Source organism: Ambystoma mexicanum, chromosome 10 (genome assembly GCF_040938575.1).
Source record: "Ambystoma mexicanum isolate Mex_15411 chromosome 10, UKY_AmexF1_1, whole genome shotgun sequence".
In the NCBI taxonomy this organism is placed as follows: Eukaryota; Metazoa; Chordata; class Amphibia; order Caudata; family Ambystomatidae; genus Ambystoma; species Ambystoma mexicanum.
Genome location: NC_090932.1, coordinates 1,448,102,214 through 1,448,124,646, shown reverse-complemented (window position 1 = coordinate 1,448,124,646; position 22,433 = coordinate 1,448,102,214). Strand labels below are relative to the sequence as shown.

The following is a 22,433-nucleotide window of genomic DNA, read 5'->3' as shown; positions in this document are numbered from 1 at the left end:
CACCGTTTGAAGAGTTCCTCTGTCTGATATTCACCTTGTACTTATTTGGCTCCCAGACCGTGTTCGCTCCCCCTTTCTTGTCAGGCTCACTCTGCTGCCAAGTACTGCCACAAGGAGGATGACTTGTATGCTGATATACGTGACTTTGGGTTGGGTCACAGGCCCTGTTTTCTATTCTTCTTTTATTAGGCCCACTTGGGCTCACTCCCCTGCCAATTACTGACACAAGGAAGATGCTTTGTATCAATATAGATTTCACCTTGATTTGGAACCAGACCTTTGGTTCTCTTCCCTTCTCACTAGGCCCACTTGGTTTCTTCTCTTCCGCAAGTACTGCCACGAGGAAGATGCTTCATATTGTTATTCTCATGCGGTTTACCTCCCTCATGCACCTCCAAGCCCCTACCGGTCCCTGTTACATGCCGGTTGCCTTTTGTTGGCTCTGGGTCTCTTGGATGGTTCTTCCTGGTTGCTTGCGTCTTCTCGCCGGGCAGCACGGGCGTCTCTGGCTTCTGCTGCTCTCGCTCCACGTACCTTCTTCACCGACTGTAGGCACTCTTACTGGACCGCTCGGTCCACCTTCCAGAGGTCGCACTACTGTCTGACAGGCTCCAGTCACGTCCTTGACCAGCTCCACAGCACCGGACAAATGACGCCCGTGGTTGGCCTCTTGCCTTTGGGAGCGGACTGCTCTCCTTTTTACCCACTGTGTCCCATATGCCTGCTTTGAACTTCCCCGGCTGGACTGTCATTCGTACTGGTATGCTGTCCTCTTTCTCATAGTCCTTTGTTCATTTTTATATGTTCCCCAGGACTCCACCAACCCCCCCCCCTCTCCCCTCTTGCAGAAGTCTATACCGTTCCTTTATATTCTCTGTGCCATTCTTTCTGGCTCCTGGAGGCCACATCATCTCAGTACTGGCCTTGCTGTTAATCTTCATGCTTTGGGAGATATTTTTCGTGCTTCAATAACAAATGGAAGTGCTATCAAGGGGGAGTTGGTGGACATGTGGTAACTGGCTTGAGAGGGTTAGGTATGGGTTGTTGCGCCGACTTTTACCCAGGTTATCGTCCTTATCCCCAGCAGTGGAGTCCCTCCCCATGAGATCCTCCTGCATTAAACCACCTATATGGGGAATAATGGGTAGCGGCCTAACCTCCTTAGCTGCATGAGAAGCGACTCGCCCCTGGGAGATGTGACTACACCTGGTGAATCATCACAGAGGTTTTATCATCGCAATAATTGGGGCATGCCGATTGAACCTAGGTCTATTGCTTCCATCTTACCCAGGAGTTGTGCCGATACCCATACATAATCAATACGAGAAAAGGACATGTGAATAAAAAGTGAAACCCTTTTCCTTCTGTTTTGTTTTCCATGCGTCCATAAGGGATTTGTGTTCGAAGCGTAGTTTGAGAGACTTTCATGGTGCCTTCTGCTCCTGGTATATCTTAGTACTGTGATTTTCGATGGGGGACCCCCATAAGTTACAATCTCCCGTCAGTATAACCTCTCCCTCCGCATAACCTCTCCCTCTGCATATGTTTCCAATTGGGCCACTACCCCTATCAGAAATCCATTCTGACCTGGTGCTTGGGGCATATACCGTCGCTATCGTGCATGTGTTTCGGCCTATGAGAATCTTGACGAATAAGAAACTCCCTCCCTTGTCACCTTGTGCCCCCATTTAGGACCTCCTCTCCAGTTTTGCAAATCCACATTTTGCAGTGGAGGGTGATCCAGCTAACCTTAACTGCATTCCTCTCCTCTTTGGAGCGGAAGGACTGTGCTCATTTAAACAGACAACACTACTTGCATGTATTATATAAACAACCAGAGAGGAACCAAATCTTGAACTCTTTGCAGATTGGTAGGTCAGATTTGGCAATGGACACAAACACTCCCATCTCTTTAAAGGCAGTCACCAGCCAGGTGTAGAGAATGTGGAGTTGGACACTCTGAGCAGGCTTTCACAGGCAAACCACGAATGGGAAGTTCACCCCTCTGTGCTGCAGATGATCTTCCATAGATGGAGTACACTTTTGCTAGACTTTTTTCTTATGAAGGGATGCAAAATACAGGTCCTTCGCTTCCAGAGGGGGCCTGGGTCACCTTTCACAAGGTGATCCATTTCATATCCCATTGTGTTAGTGGAGTCTGTACGATTAGTGGAGTCTGTATGCTTTCCCTCCTCCCATTCCCAGATCCTGAGACTGATCACCAATTGGTGCTTCACACGCTGTTTGTTTATGATCCCTCTAACTTCACTGGTCAGCAAGGACCTGGTTCTAAGATTTTATTTATTGCGCTTATACAGCAATTACTTAGTGTTTCAAAGCGCTCACAGGGCAACAGGAGGGAACATGGGAGTAAAAATAGATATAACACTGTACAATATAGGTGAACCGACTAGGCCTTGTGAGCATTCAGCACGTGCAAATGCATAGAGAGAGAAGGGATGGGAGGGATTAGGGGTAAGTGCTAGGTGTATCAAGTGGCAAGTGTTAGGGAGTGAGCAGCTGTTAGTGCCCAGGGGAGTGGTCAACCACTAATAAATAAATGGGTAAGTGCAAACCTGTGGTGGCACAGGCCAGTGGGTGCCAAGGCAAAGTGCTGGGAGGAGCGGAGGCTGTAGGCGATTGGGTGTGGGAGACCAGGAACCAGTTGGACACATAAGGGCCCTGTGTCACCAATCTCTGCAGCTGTGGGGTTTAGCAGAAGAGGGAGGAAGGGAAGGAGTAGGTGAAAAGGACAGTGTTGGGCAAGATTGCATCTAGTAACCCTGTGGGAGACTACAACAGCTTTGTCCTCTTGGCAATAGGTAACCCAAACTTTGGTATATGCTTGTACTACACAAGTTGGTAGAGTAACTGAGCAGCCAAGCTTATCTCGATCGATGTGAGCTATAGGGTTGTAACATAGAGAATCACAGTGACATGTATTCAGATGACAATTATACTCAAGGTTTCTTGATTAAATAATGATGTATTAATTTAACAATCAGTTTTAAAATAAGCCTTCTTTAGTAGGGGGAATTGGCAACAATCAAATACACACTTCCCACACCCTGAGGTGACTTCAATAGCTAGGACACTGTGGGCATTGATATATTTCTGGTACATTTAAAGCAATACTGAGCTTGATGTCAAAAAGGAAAAGGTTAGGGAAGGAAACAATGGTTAACACGTTTCTCCAAACAGTAAGTACTTCACAATCCTCCAATGAAATGTAGGTTAAACCTTTCCCAGCTATACAAGTAAGGTATGTATGATTTATTTAGTGACAGATCAACACAAAGCCAGAGGATAAGAAGAGTCTACAGTGAGCCAGGACAGCCAATGTCAGTTGAGCAAGGTCTAGGAAAGTTGAGGCACTTCTTGGAGATGGCACACAATCTTGCACAATGCTAAACAGAGTTTTGTTGCAAAAATAATCACTGTTGAGCCACAAGCTGGGAGGCTTGTGAGAAGCAAAGATGCAAGCAACTCTTCAAAAGGCAGCAGATGCAAGTCTCCAGTGAGAACAAGCGAGCTACACACAACCAGAGGTAAGTACCCCTAGTTACACAGTACCTTGAGTCTGAAGAAAGGGATCCAGCTGGCTTGTGTTCCTGTTGTAGTCTTGCAGATCCTGTTGTTCCTGGGGCTAAGTCGTGGGGACAAGAGGGAGGATGTCTGGGGACTCCTGCACTACGGTTTGACGGTTGGCGGCAGCAATGGGCACAATTCAGATCAGCAGCACTTTGTGGTTTCAGCTACTTGCAAATAGCACTGCCATGGTTCTTGGACACCTTATGGACTCCCCTTGCTTCTAGGGTCCTGCACTCTGTTGAGGTGACTCAGGCTTGGGCAGTCCTGCTTTGAGGGAGTCCGGAGGATCTTCCTGGAGCTCGGGTCTGGCTTAAAAACGATGCACTCGATTCTGGTGTTCCTGTCCCCTGGCACTCGGTTCCAGCAGCAGCGAAGAAGTTCAGTCAGCAGTGAGAGGGGTTCCAGTCAAGTTCGTCTTGGGGTCACTTGGTCCCACCAACCCAAGGGAAGAAGTTGTCCGTTTCGGCCTTTTCTAGTCGATTCGAAATGTGGAGCTTCAGCACTGCAGCAGGGCTTCATCAGGCAAACCAACGGCGCAGGAGGGTGCAGAAAGCTTCTCTTCCAGTTTCTACTTCGGTTCCTTTGTTCAGTGGTCGACTCTGCCTTCCTTGCAAAAGACCTTGCCTTGTATGCAACTTTCTCCCATTCATTTTCAGCCTAGCTGTCAATCACACAGCAGGGTGGCTGTCCTACAAGGACAGCCAACCTCCTCTGGGTGCAGTCCTGTAACCAAGGAGACTTAGCACATGGAGTTTTGGGAACATCCCTCCCTCCCTCCCTCCCTCGCCTACACCTGACAGACACGCTGGCTGTGTTTAAAATAGTTTTACACTCCCTTGCTTTGACGGTTATATGCATTTCTATTCTTCAGGTATTATGCCCTACATTGTCAGAATTCACATGGATTGTTGGTATTGGCTTTTAGGGGCATATGTGATTACATTTTGTATGTTGGAATGTCTGGTTCCCTTTCTTTCACAACTCTTGTATATATCTGTTGTGTCTACTGCCAGGTAGTCAGTCGACTTAAAATCTAAAGTAGGGACGTGTGTTGTCTAGTAATACAATGCATTGTGGATATTTAACTGTTTGTATGTCTGCCCAAAGCAATTTGTTTGTTGCCGAACTTTACATAGTTGGCCCGCATTTTAAGTATAGTAGTGTTCTCAAAGACTTCACTGTTTTTATATATACTGTGTTATGTGCTCAGGTACTTATTTGAACTGATAACGTTATATGTGTAACATAAGAAATGTATATATTGTTCGGTGTATTAGCGAGGTGTATTTTCCATTGATGGGTGTGTGGACTAATTGTACATTTGGTTGAGCCTGCTACCCCTTCTGCCACAGTACCTACCTTTAATAAGTTTGGCTTTCTTTTTAGCTGAGTGTTTTGCCCCACCCTAGGGTTAGGTTCTAAATAGCCCTCAACAAGGGGTTGCACAAAAACTGCCTCAACACCTGGCCAAAGAGAAAATGGGGAAAGAAAAGGCCCGCGCTCCACTTGTACAAACTATTTTAGTGTGGGGCCCAATGCAGATATGTCACCTTTAAAGTAGAAGTCTTCCTTGAATGTGTGATTGCTAACAACCTGTTTCTGGGTATCTGTGTTTAATTCCAGAACATGTAGTTCTTTGTTACATCATTATATGAAGGTCATTTCAGGACCTGTAGAGTAGTGCACCAGAGGGGTTGGAGTAAAGGGGGAAAGGGAATGTATCCTCCCAGAATGAGTTACATATACAGTGTGTTCTTAAACATATAGTTCAGCGTTGAGGCTTGAACTCGGGGTCCTTTGTACTAAGGCTTGATTAATTATGTGGGATGTATGTCTGTGGGGTCACCTTTCCTGAGTGAGATTGTACATTTGTGTTAGGGCATGTACTTTGGGAGGGACCCTTTTTACTAAGGGGCATGGTGATCATGCCTGTGTGCATCTAGTCTTGTGGGGAGTCATCCATAATCAATATGGGAGAGTGCATTCTATGACATGTAGGCATGTGGTAGGCATGTGTACGGTTATGGAGTGTATTCATACTCCTGTAGGGCTTTGCATATTAAGTGTTGCAGTGTACTTTCTTTGAACATGTCCTATGGGGGAGGATGATCTGTACGGACTCCGGGACTTGTGGAAAACACCTTTCTTTGGCCATAGCACTCTGGGCCGAGATAGTGGAGAGGCAGGTGGTGCAGTATAGTGGGCAACGTGTTGAACAGTCTTGTTGGGTTATTATTGATTGGTGCTTGGTGCATTCTGTGACATTCAGTCCAGTGTAGAGACTCCCATACTGAAAGATGGGGATGTAGTGCGTTCTGAAACATGTATTTTGGGAACTGAAACATGCAGTCATGTATGGAGAATCTGCTAAGGGAGGCATAGTGAATTCTGGGATAAGCGCCCAAATGTCCTTGGGTTAGGTGCGCTATATAAATAACAAAATAAGTAAATGTAGACCGTGGAGGAATATAAGTGATGAGTGAAATTCATTCTGGGGAAACTAGTCACATGCAACCTTTGTACCAAATAAGGCAGTGTGTGTTATGTCATGTGTAGTCCTGTTTGGCAGCACTGAGCTAGCTAGTGGGCATTCTAGCAGTTATAAGTGAACACTGATCTCAGTAAAGCTGTGGTGCCTTATGACATTCTTGCGGGAGCATGCAAACACATTTGTCAGAATGCATTCTGGGAAATGTATTTCTGTCCAGTGTCTCTGTACTCAGTTAATGAGCGTGCATTCTACTATGTGCTTTAGAGTAGCAGGGTATTTGTCAATCAATATGTGACATGTGATAGGGTAACCTAATTCAGTGAGGCTTTGTCTAGCATAGGAGGCTGCATCTATTTAATAGGCTCCACCCAAGCATATACTAGACACACCCTGGCATGTGAGGGCCCGTCTTGGGCACATGCTGCATGTACATGTGCCTGTATATAAGTGCATCTGGCATCATACGGTAGTGCCTGAGAGTGGCCATATGGGATTTCTCCTAGTATTTGATGGCAGTGCCTAGGCATGCAAGGCTGCAATTTGCAAAATATAAGATGACACTGAGAGCACTTGTTTTGATATGAACTTTACTGTGCAGGACAGCACCATCGGAACACTCACCTCATTTGAGTACACAACATGGATTGTAAAATAAATAGAAATGGGTATGTTGCAAAACATTTCCTTCATGTTCTGGTAGTTCTCCAGTGTGTCTGTCCACTGGAGTGATCACCTCAGCACATGTAACATAATGAAGTGACCTATGATCCTGTTTTCATTAAGACACTAAAATGTTACAGGTGTGGGAAAGAGCAGGCTATAACATAGCGAGTGGCTCCCCATAATGATGAAAAATATTGGATCATGTTATGCGTTTTTAGCCTATCACACACACACCCCGGTAGAAGACAATTTAGGTATGAGTGAATCTGTGTACTAAATACGCTGAGGACTAACATTAAAGCTGGTGCAGGGCGAAGGTCAAACTAAGCCTGAAGCAGCCTTGATGTATTGAGCATTTGGTACCTAATAACACTCTTTTAGGGATATGGATAAAATAGATTATTGGTAATTTCCGGGAACATCCTACGTTGAGTGTCAAAATCCAGTTCTAAACATTATACTAAATGGTTTGTAGTTTGTAATTAAAGTACCACTAAGTACTGTTCACCTGTGTTATAGTTACTAGAATGGACCAGATCTGAAATGTCTTTAAATTGGTCTTTGTGTGCTTGTTTGCTGCAGGTATTGGAGGCACAGAGAAGGCATCAGAAAGAAAAGTCTGGAATTATTCCTACCTCGCCTACACCGTACACATATAACAAGGTAAACTCGTGGAAATACAAAAACGTTGTAAGCTCATGTTTAAGGTAGAATATTGGTTATAAATCCAGCCACATGAACAAATATGTGTTTGTCCAACGATAAAGCAGCTAACTCATGTCTTAATTGATGCGCAATGCCTTTTGCCCACTTTCAGCATAGATCGCAGTCCCATTAATTGTTCTTACTGGAGGGTGTAAGGTGAGATTTCTCCTAGCTTCAGAGCGTGTTGTACAAAAACCTTCAATTGAACTTAATATTTTTAGGAGTCCCTCCAAAGTAGTTAAGTGGGATCCACCCTGAACAAAAATCCATTTGAATTTTTTAGTATAAATCTATTAATTATACTAGTACATTAACTCCTTTTTTGTGTTACATGAGCATGAATTTGCAAGCTTTTCGTTGTAAAATTACTAACATGTCAGCATTTTTTGAATGTTTATTTTTGAGAGTTCATAAAATGTTATTTACATTTTCAAGAACAAGTAATTCAATGCAATACCCTACAATATCATAGACAACATAATAAGTGAAGGGCACACAGAGCACTACAATTCAACTAATCAATATATATTAAATATAATCCCACCACAACAAACACAATAAAAAAAAACAGAAGTTATGCACAAACATATTGTCAAGAACCATAAAACAATCAACTATCAGATTCACCCTATAAATCTCTCTCAAGGGTGTCCAGATATTGACATAATCATCATAGCATTCTCTTCTTTTTAACATCACTTTTTCATATGTGGAAAATACAACTAACGCACTCAACCCAGTATACATTTGTGGCTTTTTTCTTGTTTTCCATACTTTAAGTATCTGTTTTTGTGCAACCACCAGCGCTCGGACAACCCACATCCTCAACTAATAGACCCCTCCCATATAACATCTACTCAGCGTCAGTAATGTGTATTTGGAGAACCTCAAAATATCAGTATTCAATGCGATGAAGGACTTCTCTCCAAAACAACGTAACTCTCGAACATCCCTGTAACATGTGTAGGTTTCCTCTGCCTTCATAACAACCCTAACAGCCATCATCCTTCCTTCCGGAGTCCAGTATAACCGACCTATAATATTGGGCCTTATCAACCTCAGTTTGTTTTGAATTCATTAAATCTTTCTCTATTCACTAGTCCATATTGCATCTGCAATCTCTCAAAGTTAACAGTCTGATCAGTTTCAAGAACATCACCTACGTTCACTATTGACAACAATACAGCAATGTGCCCTTGAATGCATGCAAAGGGATCACCCCTAGCCATAGCATCGAACCACACACCTATAGCACCACTGAAGTGATGCTTCACAGCATGGCAACATGGATGTCGGAATGGCAGTACACTGGCAGTGTGGTACTATATTTGCCTGGGCCCAGGGACACCTGAGACCTGGCCTCACCCAAGACATTTCTATTACTGTCGGAGGCATGATTCGGGCATGTCCACTTGCATGGTCGAGCTCAGCTTTGCACATTGCAGTCACGCAGATCGTCTGCATGCATGCTGGTAATTGTGATTTTCAATCACAATGCAAAGACGATTTGTGTGACATGTACAGGCTGCACCAGAGGTGACCGGTAACAGGTACCCATTCTTCACCCCATACAGGCGACGCCGGCTATCCCCTGAAGAGGTGGCACCTAACCCCTGTACGGAGCCCACAGAACCAGCAGGAAGAGGACTACAATATTGCACATACCTGTACCCTCGTCGTGATAGAGCAGGCATTTGGCCTTTCGAAGACACAGCTCTGGTGCCTAAGCGGGCTGGGTGAGGCTCTCCTGTACGGCCATGACAAAGTGCCGAAGATAACCATGGCATGTGTAATGCAGCACTAAATGTGCATCAGACGGAATGTGCCTATGCCACCTGACATTGACATGCAACCACCAGATGAGGATGATGTTGATGGGGATGAGGATTGGTGAAATGGTCCGCCAGGACATGCAAGAGGCGATGGCCAGGAGGGACACGATGTGTGTCAGCATCTGATGTATCAAATGTTATGAGATACAAGGGAGAACTATTATGGATGGAGATGGGTATTGTTGCCCTGATGCATGTGGTGAGGCCCACAAAGGACCCTCTCCCCAATAAAGTACACATACACAATGATGAAGACCAAGCCTGTGTTTCAACTTCTCAACAGTGTATTGTGATCAGAATGTGAACAAAAAGTGCATGGCCCCAACTGTGCAAACGACCTTTCCCCTCTCCCCCCACAACACTCCCAAAAACACCCTTTTCCCCCCTCCCCCACAACACCCCCATGTGAGCCTTATACTGTGTACGTGTCCTGCTCCACATGTGCCACCTAGTCCTTGCTGGCCCTAATCCTCAGTGCCTCCTCCGCCATTCGGTGGTTGGAATGTCGTGCGTCTCATGTTGCGCAGAGAGCGGCGCAGGGGGCTTGTTTGCCGGGAACTCGCAGAGGAGGTGGTGCCCGGTTGATCCTGTGTTGGGGGTGGGTATTGGCGCTCAATGGCATCCGCAATACGTGTCATGGCGTGCCTGAGTTGGGCCATTTCCTCGCAAATCCTGTTCGTGCAGGCCTCCATGCCCTCCCTTGTCTGGCTTGCATACATACTGAGGTCATCCCTCAGACGGGGTGCCTCGGCCACATGCTGCCCAACCAGCGCAGTGATTTCTACCTGCTTCTGGCTGATGGTTGCAAGGTCATGTTGTGTGCAACGAGCTGTTGGGGTGGCTGCTGCGCCCTGGTCCATGCCTCTGGCATCAGGTGAGGACACCTGAGGGCTCCATGCCCCTTCCACGGTGTGGGTGGCTGATCCTCCATGGCTACCTGATCCTGATGATGGCCTTGGCTCAATGGACCGTGTTGGGCTGGGGGTGTGGCTTCGATCCAGAATGTCAATTGCCTCCTCCTCACCCGAAAGCGGTGCGGTGGCTGCTGCCTTACCAGTTGAACTCGTGGCAGCAGAGTGCGTGTCCTCCGTGCTGGTTTCACATGTAATGGGACACACTGCCGTGGGTGCAACAATAGCAGCAGCCGTGGCCTCAGGCTGCGTAGAACTGGTGCTCTTGCTGCCTTTGGCCCTCTGCTGCTGAACACTCCTCCCGGTTCCCCTTGAGGTGGGGGTGGTGTCCCCTGTCTCATCTCTCCTGGGCAGGTGTCGCAGTGCGTGGGTCTTCAGTGTCTGTCTGTGATCCTGTAGGGGTCAAAAATAGGGAATATCATCGTTTATGGTTCTACGTGCCTTATGCAGAATGTTTACGTCATGCCGCTCTATGCATTGGGGCCTCTTTATTTTGGATTCCGGTAATGGGGATGTCGGGTGGGTCATGCATGAATGGGTCCGTGTTGCATGTGTATGTGGTGATGCATGCATGTATGTTTGTGGCTGGATCCATGGCCTGAATATGGACACACATTTGGGGGGCCCCTCACTCTTCACTGTGCATTGTTTGATGTATACACTCACCTCCATCGGATGAAGTGGCCAAACCATGCTCCATGTCTCCAACACCCTCTACCGATTCCACACCAATTGTGGAGGCGCAGGTCTCCTCCCACTCCTGGAGTTTCAGAGGGGAATCGGCGCCACCTCCTGTGCCCATTGCCAGCTTGCGATTCACTGACAGTATGTTTCTGACACGGACCCGGAGGTCGTCCCACCTCTTACGGCAGTCCTTGACTGTGCGGGTGGTGGTGCCCAACGCACTGACTTTGTGGGCAACCTCTGCCCAGATGGCCTTTTTCTTGAGGGTCTCCCGCCCCATGTCATTGCTGAAGACTACATAGGCATTTGCCGCAAGCGTCTCAGTGAGCATGACCAGCTCCTCATTGCTGAATTTTTCTTTTTGCTGGCGATCAGCAACTTTTTTGACGGCCTTGGGCATCTTCGGGCTATCCGGGATGAATTTGTGTTCGAGTTTCCTGGGAAGAGGGTGGCAATGGATTGTGTTTTTAAAGATGGCCCCGGTGCTCTTTCCCGTTCCTGTGCGATGACGCTATTTCTGGTTAAGCATTTTAACGGTGACCGCTAATAGCGGTGACCGCAATTTGCATGTAGCGTGAGGGCGGAGGTGCTATCAGCACTTTAGTCGAAGCCGGTAAGGGACTTTTTGGGGACTTTTATGGCATGGCGGTAGGGTCATTACCAGCATGGCGCTATGCTCGTGTCCGCGTACTCGTAATGGTACGCAATTAGCAGCCTCGTGCGAGGGCGGGAACGCTAATAGCGCTATGCCGATAAATGCCGTTTTTTACCGCACAGCGTGTAATGAGCCCTTTTATCTTTTTCAACTGTTTTGAAAAAGATAAACTCAGTGATTGAATAACATATAGAACATTTGGTAATAATGTCATCTTAAATGCACTAATCTTTCCCCATATGTCCAAAGAAATATTCTTTCACTTAACTATATATTTCCTAATAACTGTGATCACCCTCCCAACATTAACCTCAACAGTCTTTTTCAAATCTCTTATCAAAGGTATCCTCAAATAAGTAACTTTCATCTCACCATTTACAATTCCATCCCTCAAAATCAATCATTGCACTGTTGTCAGTTAACGGAAAAGATGTAACATTTTGACCAATTAATCTTGTGGCCAGATAGCATCTCATTTTCATAAAAAATATTCCTTAGAAGCGGACACGACACCCGAGGTCGCGAAAGCGCAACCACTAAATCATCTGCACATGCCAACACCCTTATTTCAACTGGTTCTATTTTAACCCCACAAAGTTAGTACAGACTGATAATAAGAGGTGGGGGATCTACATACCACTGGGATAGTTTAATAAAGTCTTACTGCCAGTAGGACTTTAGGAAAACTCCCTTAACAATGGTGTTACCGCTGGTGGGATTTGTGTAGGTTGGATTACACTGATTTCTGATTGTATTGCACACAAATAATCCATCCTCCAGGTCACTATACCATAAAGTACTAAAACTATGTCCACTATGGAAAACTATAAGGCGAAAGCTCTTACGTCTCTTACTGTTAAACTGAATGAAATGTGTAAAGATAAATGTCTCTGTACAAAAGGAAAAAAAGCTGAGTTAATCCAAAACCTGTTGGATTATGTTAGGAAGAATTCTCATAAATGTGCTAATTCTCTTCACCTTAGAGACCCCCAGCATCTTTGCTGGATTTTGAGGACTTGATTTCTTTACCTGGAGAGTGAGAGCCTTTTTTCCCCCACTCTCATGTATTTTGATGTGTGTTTTGCTATTGTTCTTTGTTTGTGGAGTTTTAGACAACTCCATAGGCATCACCTTTTCATGAGTGTCACACAGCACCCTCAGTGCATTGACACAGGGAAGCCTTTCAGGCTGTCCCAAGGTTTAAATACCTTCTCTGGGATAAACTACTGTTTCCCAGAGAAAGTAAAGTGAAATTGACGTTACAAGTCTTTCCAAATTCCTAGACCCAGCACACACTATCTTACAATAGAGTGCTGGAGAGGTTACTTAGTATCCTCTATGTCTAGAAACTCATGTAGCAGTCAAATGCTACCCTTTCGTCTCGAAATGGCTCGTGGCAGTGGTTTTACAACAAACTACCATGTTTTTCCCGATCGCGAACACGGGTCAAGTTAAATCACGGGAGCCATGTTTATCACGATGGTGTCTGAGCCTCCTTTGTTCAAACGGATCTCAATCTTCTTTTTTCGCCATTTCTTTTTAGAAAGGTCCTTCTAGAGTTTGTGTCTGCGCACCAAACCAGGTTTGGTCCCTTTGTTCCTACGCCTTTGGCGGGCTTTAGGACTGAAGACCGCCTATGGCGCCCAAGTGACTGGGGTGGGCAGGAAGTGAGGGGGGTGCCCGAAACTTCCTGTGCTTAGTCTCCTAGGAGACCCGCATGCACTCTGGCGTGATTGGCTGATTGACTGTCCGGCAAGGGCAGCCACACTGCTAGGTGAGTGGCAGCTAGGGTGGAATGAATGGGAGAAAAGAGTTTAAAAAGTGAGTCTCTTGGCTTGGAAGGCAGTCGACCACTGGAACGGAAGAACCGAAGACGAGCTGGAAGAGGACGGGTGCTGTAACTCCTGGAATGTTGATTTGCCCAGTGAAGCCGTGCTGCAGTTCCGAATCACCACATTCATCTCTACAGAGAAGCCCTTCAAGGACGACTTCTTCCTTTGAGTTGGTGGCACCAATCAACTCGTAAACCACCTGGATACCATTCTCAGAGCTGGTTGTATTTTCCTCAGAGTGCTACAGGAAACCGAATCGCCATGGAGAAGGACACCAGTTTGTGTGCTTGACTACGGCTACTGCAATTGAAGATTTGCCTTTGCCAGCTTTTTGACCAGTCCCAGTGCAGTGCATTGCAGGGCAGGAGTCCCCCGACGTTCTCACTCTTGTCCCCATGCCTGAGACTCAGGAACAGTGCGATCTGCTGGAACTGCCAGGAACAGACTTGTTCAGCTGCATCTTTTTCTTCATTGTAAGGTACTGTGAAAACTCGACTGAGAGAACGTACCTCTTACTGCAAAAGTGCTTGAAACTTTGGCAACTTGCAGGACTAGTCAGCTTGTGACCCAACATATGGATCTTTCTTTTACAAACTACTTCTGAGAACTTCGGCAAAGACGTTTCCGTTAACCTCCAGAACCGCTTTATCCTATACAAGACTTTAGCCTATTGACTTTGGCCTAACCTATTGCATTGGATCAACTCCTCTGGTGAACTCAAACTATTTGCACTGTTTTAGAGTAACTGTACTATTCGTTTTGATTAACTTATGCCTTTTTGCCCCTACTTCAAATGCTCTGAATGCCATTTTGCTCCTCCTTCAAAGTAGTTTAAATGCCTCAGAATCTGATATTGTGAAGTGCTGAAGTATATTTTTGTGTGCTATAGATTGCCTCCTTCTAGTGAATGTTTTGTAACTGACTGTGAAATAAATCAATAAGTGTTTTACCAAGAAACCTCGAGTATAAGAGTCTCAGCTCAGCAACACTACCACAAAACTGTGTAGTACGGACTTATATTAAAGGTTGGTTATGCTTACACCTGTAGTCTTAGTTGTGTGTAGTGGTCCCAAAGGGTACTGCATACAAACTTTACCTAACAGATTACCCAATTACAAGTAGGCCTGTAACCCCTACTTCATAATAGATCTAGAAGATAGTGAGGGTCAAAGTTGAACTCTTAGCCCTCAACTTCCAGATAATGGGGTAGAAGATGTGGAAGAAAATGTTAATATTAATCCACCTGCCAATCTTTGGCCTCACCCCTACCTGTAGCTGACCATGTCAGCTGAGCTGGTTCGAGGGGATTGGGTCCTCCGACGTATTCCATATCTATGACATGTAATCACCACAGCTGTGCTGCTTCGGAAACTTTTTCGGCGTCTGCGTCCTGCGTCGATGACGTCGATGCGCCGCCGTCGAGGACCTCCTCCGACGTCATCCGATGTGATAAGTAGGACGCACGACGCCAGTAGCCTCAGTTCCGTTTTTTCCGCGAACGTGTTGCTTCGTGTTTCTCGGTTCTAGCCTCGACTCATTAGAGTTCTGTTCTTTCCGGTTCTTCGAACCTGTTCGTTTGTGAATTGTTCCTTCGACGATGTCTTCCACTTCATCTTCAACCCCGCGTCCGGGCTTCAAGAAGTGCGGGGAGTGTGGGTCCAAGATGTCGGTGACTGACTCGCACGATGCCTGCCTCTGGTGCCTCGGGGAGGCCCACGACACGGATGACTGTGTCGACTGCCTGTCGCTCACGTCCAAGGCCTTACGCGAACGTAAGAAGAAATTGTCGGTAGGTCGGGTGTCCAAGCCCCGGAAGTCGAAGTCGGCGGGGCTTTCGACGGATGATTCGAGGGGTGACTCTCCGCGTCATCGTCGGAAGTCTCGTCGGTCTTCTTCTAGGAGTCGGTCTCGCCACTCCTCGGCCTCTTCGAGGCATTCTCGGAAGCGCCGACACCGGTCGCCTTCCAGGTCCTCTTCAGAGGACTCTGCCCGGCACATCGGTTACCCCACCAGCCGTGCGACGCCGGAGGAATGGGCTTCCTTCGGGAAGAAGATGTTGGCGATTCTTGAGTCGCAGGGTACTCAACCGTCCGCGCCCCCGAGTGGGGTCGGCCGTGAGAGGTCGAGAGCCACCGCTCGCAAGAGTGGTCGGCGCGAGTCACGGGAGAGGTCCCGTTCGGACAAGGGGGCTCGTTCTCGCCGTACCCGTTCCAGGTCCCGGTCCTCGACGCGATCGAGACCGTGTGCACCTGTGATGTCTTCGAGGAAGACATCGACGTCTGGGGCGTCGAGGGCGTCGACAGGCTTTCTCGAGGCTCCGGCTCCGAGGAAGTCGTCGAAGCCGTCGACGGTCAGGTCGTCGAGGGACACGCTCGGAGCTCCGGCTTCGAGGGCTGTGTCGACGCCGCCGATACTGGAGGCGCTGCATCTGACGTCGACGCCGATTTCCTCGACGTCGACGCCGATCCTCTCGGCGCCGTTGCCGGTTTTCTCGACGTCGGCGCCGATTCGCTCGACGCCATCGACGCCTTTCGTGTCGGAGGTGCCCCGTGTCTCGGGTGTTCCCCCTAGGAAGGCTCTGGTTAAGAGCAGGCACTCTCGGGTGCCTTTCCACCACTTGGATTATATTTCGGAGGCGGATGAGGATTCGGATGGCCTGGTTCCTAGTCAGGTGCCGGATGACATTGTCTCGGGCCATAGTCAATTTGACGATTTGAGGCAGTCGCTGCATGATGCCAGTGGACTGGACACCTCTCCGGAGGTGGAATTTGGTCGGCCTGAGCCTGGCTCCCATGCCGATTCCTCATACCGGCGCCTTATGGCTAGGGTGTCTGAGTATCTGGGATGGTCTGCTCCCCCAGGTGAGTTTGTGCAGGATGATCTGACGGACGTCCTTGATGTTGGTCCCCCAACTGACCCGGTACTGCCGTTCCATATGGCTTTACAGCGTAGGGTGGCGGCGGCTTGGACTGCTCCGGAGAGTCTCCCGGCAGTGGGCAGATCCTTGTCGCGAAAATACCGTCCAGCCAGTGGCGACCCCTGCTACTTGACCAGGCACCCCACTCCGGAAAGTTTGGTGGTGCAGGCGGCCACGGCCCCGGCAAAGCAGGCGTCGTACCCTACCATCCCTCCTGATAGGGACGACAAACGTTTTGATGGCTGGGCGAAGAAGGTGTTTTCTTCTGGTGGTATGGCGCTTCAGGCGGCCAACTCCGTTTGTGCCTTGTCGCGTTTCACGCACACTCTGTGGAACTGTGTTGCGTTAGCGGCTGAACATATTCCCGAAGGGGTCGAACGGGATGGTTTCCTTGCTATGGTCCAGGATGGTAAGGATGCCATGTGTGAGTCCGTTCAGTCGGGTTTGGACTTGGCTGAATGCGTCAGTAGGTCCATGGCGGCGAGCACCGTGATACGCAGGTTTGCGTGGTTGCGGAAGTCGGGGTTTGCTCCTGATGTGCAGTCCCGGCTCCTCAACATGCCCTTTGATGGTGAACATCTTTTTGGCAGCAAGGCTGACGAGAGCCTTGAGAGGTTGCAGACCTCAAAAGCTGCAGCGAAGTCGTTGGGCGCTGCAGTTCGCCAACCTCCGCTTTTTCGTCCTAGGGGACAGCAGTGGAGGGGTGGCTCCTTTCGCTATTACTCGTCCTTTGGTAGAGCGAGAGGAGCTGGCAGTCAAAGGGGCCAACGCAGGGGTACCAGAGGTGGACGACAAGGTACCCGTGGTGCCAAGGCCGCTCGGGCAGTTGCCTCTTTGCCCTCAGGTAACGCCGCAGCCGCTCCTACTCAGTCATGAGGCCATGTACCATGGTTCGCCGGTTGGGGGAAGGCTGGCGCAGCATCTTGTAGAGTGGCGTGCCATTACTTCAGATGTGTGGGTTCTGGAGATCATTTCCCACGGCTACTGTCTTCCCTTTCGGCACAGGCCTCGCGACAATCCACCGGGGAACCTCTCTTTGAAGAGTCCGGATCCGCTCCTTGCGCAGGAAATTCAAGCCCTGCTGGAGAAAGGCGCCATAGAACTGGTGCCTGTAGCGGAGAGGAACAAGGGATGGTATTCCCCTTATTTTTTGATTTCGAAGAAAGACGGGGGTTTGAGACCCATCATGGACTTGCGCGGTTTGAACAAACTCCTCAGGAAGGACAAGTTCAAGATGGTTACTCTCTCTCAAGTCCTCCAGGCCCTTCAGCTTCAGGACTGGTTGGTGTCACTCGACCTCAAGGATGCTTACTTCCATGTGCCGATCCATCCCAAGCACAAGAAGTACCTGAGGTTCGCGGTTGGCGACTCGCACTTTCAGTTTCGGGTCCTGCCGTTCGGTTTGACCTCCGCCCGAGGGTTTTCACCAAGCTCATGGTGGTGGTGGCAGCGCATCTCAGGCAAGGGGGGATTCACGTCTACCCCTACCTGGACGATTGGTTGATCAGGGGGAGCTCTCCCGAGCAAGTCCTGGATCATCTGTCCGTCGCCTGCCACTCCCTTCACAGGCTGGGCTTCTCCCTCAATTTAAAGAAGTCCCATTTGACGCCAACACAGAGGCTCCAGTACATCGGAGCAGTGCTCGACACTTCCCTGGGGCAGTGTTTTCCTCCCCAGGTGAGGGCTCTTCACATTCAGCAGATGGTGCACAAGTTTCAGCATGCCCAGACGCTCCCGGCGTTCGAGTTCTTGAGGTTGCTCGGCCTCATGGCATCCTGCATTCTTCTGGTGCCAGAGGCTCGCCTGCGGATGAGATCTTTGCAGTGGGCACTCAAGACGCAATGGTCGCAGTCCTCCGGCAGGATGTCGGACCCGGTTCAGGTGCCGCCCTCGGTCGCCCGGGACCTTCTGTGGTGGGCTGTCGAAGGCAACTTGATGAAGGGGGCTCCGTTTTGGCTACCCTGGCCGGAGGTGACGATCGTGACGGATGCATCCCTCACGGGATGGGGAGCTCATGCCAACGGGCTGACAGTCAGCGGTCGTTGGTCTCCGTCGGAGTCCAGACTCCATATCAATCTGTTGGAGCTGAGGGCCGTCAGGCTAGCCCTGAAGGCTTTTCTGCCGACTGTGCGAGGAAAGGCTGTCCTGATCATGACGGACAACACTGTGGCCATGCACTACCTCAACAAAAAGGGGGGGGCAGGGTCACTTCCTCTGTGCAGGGAGGCGATGCAGCTCGAGTTCTGGGCCATCCGGCAGGAAGTTTCGATCTCGGCAGTTCATCTGGCCGGAGACGAAAACGTGACGGCGGACGCTCTGAGCAGGCAGAGCGCGATCTCTCACGAGTGGGAGTTGGCTCAGGAGATTCTCCTGGAGATCTTCGCCCTTTGGGGGACCCCTCAAGTGGATCTCTTCGCCTCCAGTGTCAACCGGAAGTGCGAGAGGTTTTGCTCGCGGGAATTTCCTCCGAAAGGAGCCTTAGGCGACGCGTTTGTGGTGGAGTGGTCATTCCCGCTGCTGTACGCGTTTCCTCCAGTCCCCGTCATCCCGCAAGTGCTGCGGAGGTTGCGGAAGTTCGGTTCCCGGATGATCCTCATTGCTCCGGCGTGGGCTCGGAGGACGTGGTACCCGGACCTTCTCGACTTGTCCATCTGCCCTCCACGTCGTCTTCCCTACCGAGACGATCTGCTCTCACGGGAGGGGGGTCAGGTTCTCCATCCAGAGGTCGGATCCCTCAACCTTCACGCTTGGCTTCTGAAAGGTTGAGGTATAAGGATTGGGACCTCCCTGAAGACGTGATGGAGGTGTTGCTTTCGGCCCGAAGGCCCGCAACTAAGTCTCTGTACCGTTGCCGTTGGCGTAAGTTCTGCGACTGGTGCATAGTTCAGAATGTGGATCCTTTTGCATGTGACATCCCCATGGTTCTGTCCTTTTTGCTTTCTTTGGCCCACAGGGGCTTGCAAGTGGGTACCATTAAAGGTTACCTGGCGGCGCTGTCCATCTTTAAGCGCTCATCTGAAGAATGTTCTTACTTTAAAATCCCTTTAATTTCACAGTTTCTGAAAGGGCTCACTAATGTGTTCCCTCCGTCGCCTTTCCTGGTGCCCGGTTGGGATTTAAACCTTGTTCTTAGGTTTCTTATGGGTGCTCCGTTTGAGCCTTTACATTCTTGCCCTTTGAGACTGTTGACTTTGTAAACTGCGTTTCTAGTTGCGGTTACTTCCGCTCGCAGAGTGAGTGAGTTACAGGCACTTTCTGTTAAGCCACCCTTCACTGTATTTCACAAGGACAGGGTTGTCCTTCGAGTTCGTCCTTCTTTTCTTCCAAAGGTAGTGACGGAATTTCATTTGGCCCAGAAGATTGTTCTTCCGGCTTTCTATCCTCCTCCGCATCCTGGTAAGGAAGAGGAGAGGCTCCATAGGCTTGATCCTAGGAGAGCTTTGAGCTTTTATGTTTCTCGCATGTCCCGGGTCAGAGTGGACGATCAACTCTTTATTGGTTACGCTGGTAAGCGCTTGGGGCAAGCTGTGACGAAACAGACTTTGTCACGCTGGATTATTTTGGCCATCTCGGAGTGTTACCGCTTGGCGGGTAAGGACCCACCGGCTGGCTTGCGGGCCCATTCTACCAGGGGCGTGGCTGCATCTACTGCCCTGCAGAGGGGTGTTCCTATTCGCAACATCTGTGATGCTGCCACCTGGGCTTCAGTACATACATTTGTACGGCATTATTCCCTCGATTCCATCAGAGGGCAGGATCTGGCCTTTGGCAAGGCGGTCCTTTGCTCTGCTATTTGATTCGCTATTCTAAATTTTGTTTCTAAATTCTTTCCCTCCTCCTTGATTTGGTACTGCTTTGGGAGCCTGTCATAGATATGGAATACGTCGGAGGACCCAATCCCCTCGAAGAACAAGTTACTTTCTTACCTGGTAACGTTCTTTCGATGGGATGGTCCGACGACGTATTCCATATCGCTCCCACCCTGCCTTCCCCGCTGCAGAATTTCTGTTGCGATTGCAGCTTACGTTCCGCAAGGCTTTGTGTCGGACTGGCAGTTGACTAATGTCACACGTTCTGGGGGAAAAAACTACAACTGAGGCTACTGGCGTCGTGCGTCCTACTTATCACATCGGATGACGTCGGACGTCGGAGGAGGTCCTCGACGGCGGCGCATCGACGTCATCGACGCAGGACGCAGACGCCGAAAAAGTTTCCGAAGCAGCACAGCTGTGGTGATTACATGTCATAGATATGGAATACGTCGTCGGACCATCCCATCGAAAGAACGTTACCAGGTAAGAAAGTAACTTGTTCTTCTAGAGCTAGAAAATATGAAAATGCAGCTTTAGTTTAGGAAATTGTAGATTCAGTCTAAAATGAGAGAAAAGGAAATGAGGAAGGTACTGCAACTCAGGGAAAATAGATGCAGCATGAACTAGAGATGACAAAATTGTCCCTTGATTCCATTTCTGTTAGAGTCCTCTTTGCCAAACCACTCCAGAAGCAGCAAGCCTCGTCTCCCTAAAGATTTGGTGAGTTTGTATGATGTGAAAACTGATATTCTTGATTGGCTGAGTACAATTGAATTTACATGTAAAGTACAAGGTATTTGTGAAAGTGAGTTTTGTCCATGGTTAATCTCTAGGCTCCCCCAGACTGGCTGTGATGGAGTTGAATGATGTTGATTACCAATTGGTAGAAACTGCTCTCCTAGCCAGGTTTGGGAAGGCCCCTTCCCAATTCCTAAAGGAGTTTAGGGACCACAAGAAGAGATGGTAATGTGTGGGCCACTTGGGTGTGTGAAAGCCTGAAAAACGTAGATGGGTGAATTAAGGGCTACAAGGTGAGCTCTTATGAAGGCATGAGGTGGCTCTTCATGCTGGAAAGTATTTTTGATGCCTGTTCCCCAGAGCTGAGACAGCATGTTGCTGACTCTAAAGAACTGAACCCCAAGAAGCTAGCAGTGGCTGCTGACTTGTGGGTGGCAATAGGGCTACTCATTAGGATTCTAGGTTCCCTCACAAGAAAGAGGATGGGAAAAAGCATAAAAGGATGAGAAGGATCATTCTAAAAATCCCCCACCGAAAGGGGGCCACAAACATAACCAGGTTAAATTCCCCCATAAACAACCTCATAGGGCTGTCACACCTCTGGCCCTGCATGGTGGCCTCTGCCCGTCTTCACTTACCTTACAGGGTTTTCCATCTCAATCTTTCTGACGCCTCTACCTGCGCTGGCGTTTCCCTCAGCTTCACTCCGCGAGGTAGCAGCATTTCATGGGCGCTGCCATTGTGGGCGCACCGCACATGCACAGATTTCTGAGTTCTTTGCTCTGCGCTTGCACAGTTTTTAAGGTGCTTGGCAACCACAGCTTGTGGTCCAAGCCTCATTATGGTGCCGGCGCTATTGGTGCTCCCTGCAGTGCCCAGCTCATCTCGTCTTAACACAGTTGCTCCTTGCCCCTGTGTTGTGCTCTTGGAGTATTTTGTTCCTTGCTCAGTGATCCTTACCTCGCTCTTCTGCCTTCCTTGTCTTCCTGTGTTCTTCCGGGCCCTGTCTGCTGGCCCCTTGGCACCCCCTGCACTGTGGTTCTGCCCAGCCCTTCCTTGCCTCCTTCAGTCTGCTCTGCCTTCTCGGTTTCTTTTTGTATCTCCCTACTTCTTCCTGCCTTTTCTGCTCCAGCATGTTCCTTGCCAATTCCTTAATCCATTCCCTGAATGACTTTGCTGATTTCATCTTGTTGGCTGTTTAGACCCCATTTGGACTTTACCATTCCCCAGAAGTCCCTGCCAACAGTCTACGTTCCTCTGAGACATTGACCTTTGGACGTAAAGACACAGCCTGGCCTTCCCAGTCAGTGCTTGCACTGTTCCTGTGCAACGTACATCCTGGGAAAGTCGCATCTTGGTGGGTCCTGGGTTGGCTTCTCGTGTTGCACTAACTTCGCAACCTTTGACAGACTGGTGTCAACAGCACAACCATCAGGAAAACCAGGTATGCAGCGCCAGCAAGACATATTGCTTAACAAGGGCTAGTGAAACCACTGGGCCCAAACCAGAGGGAGGTTTTCAGAACCACCCATTCCAAAAGAGATTTGGGAAATGTGTGGTTTGTGGGTCTGGTGACCATGTGAAAGGAGATCCCAGATGTAA

The 22,433-nt window shown here is 48.8% G+C and overlaps 1 protein-coding gene across 7 annotated transcripts in view; it reads left to right on the top strand.

Annotated features, from left to right (window-relative positions):
• MAPKAPK5 (MAPK activated protein kinase 5) overlaps nt 1–22,433 on the top strand; it is a 983,215-nt gene that overhangs the window by 561,542 nt on the left and 399,240 nt on the right. For all 7 annotated transcript variants that reach the window (XM_069619510.1, XM_069619509.1, XM_069619506.1 and 4 more), the window contains one exon: nt 7,328–7,408. In XM_069619510.1, coding sequence (XP_069475611.1) covers nt 7,328–7,408 — 81 coding nt within the window. The remainder of the gene's footprint in view (nt 1–7,327; nt 7,409–22,433) is intronic.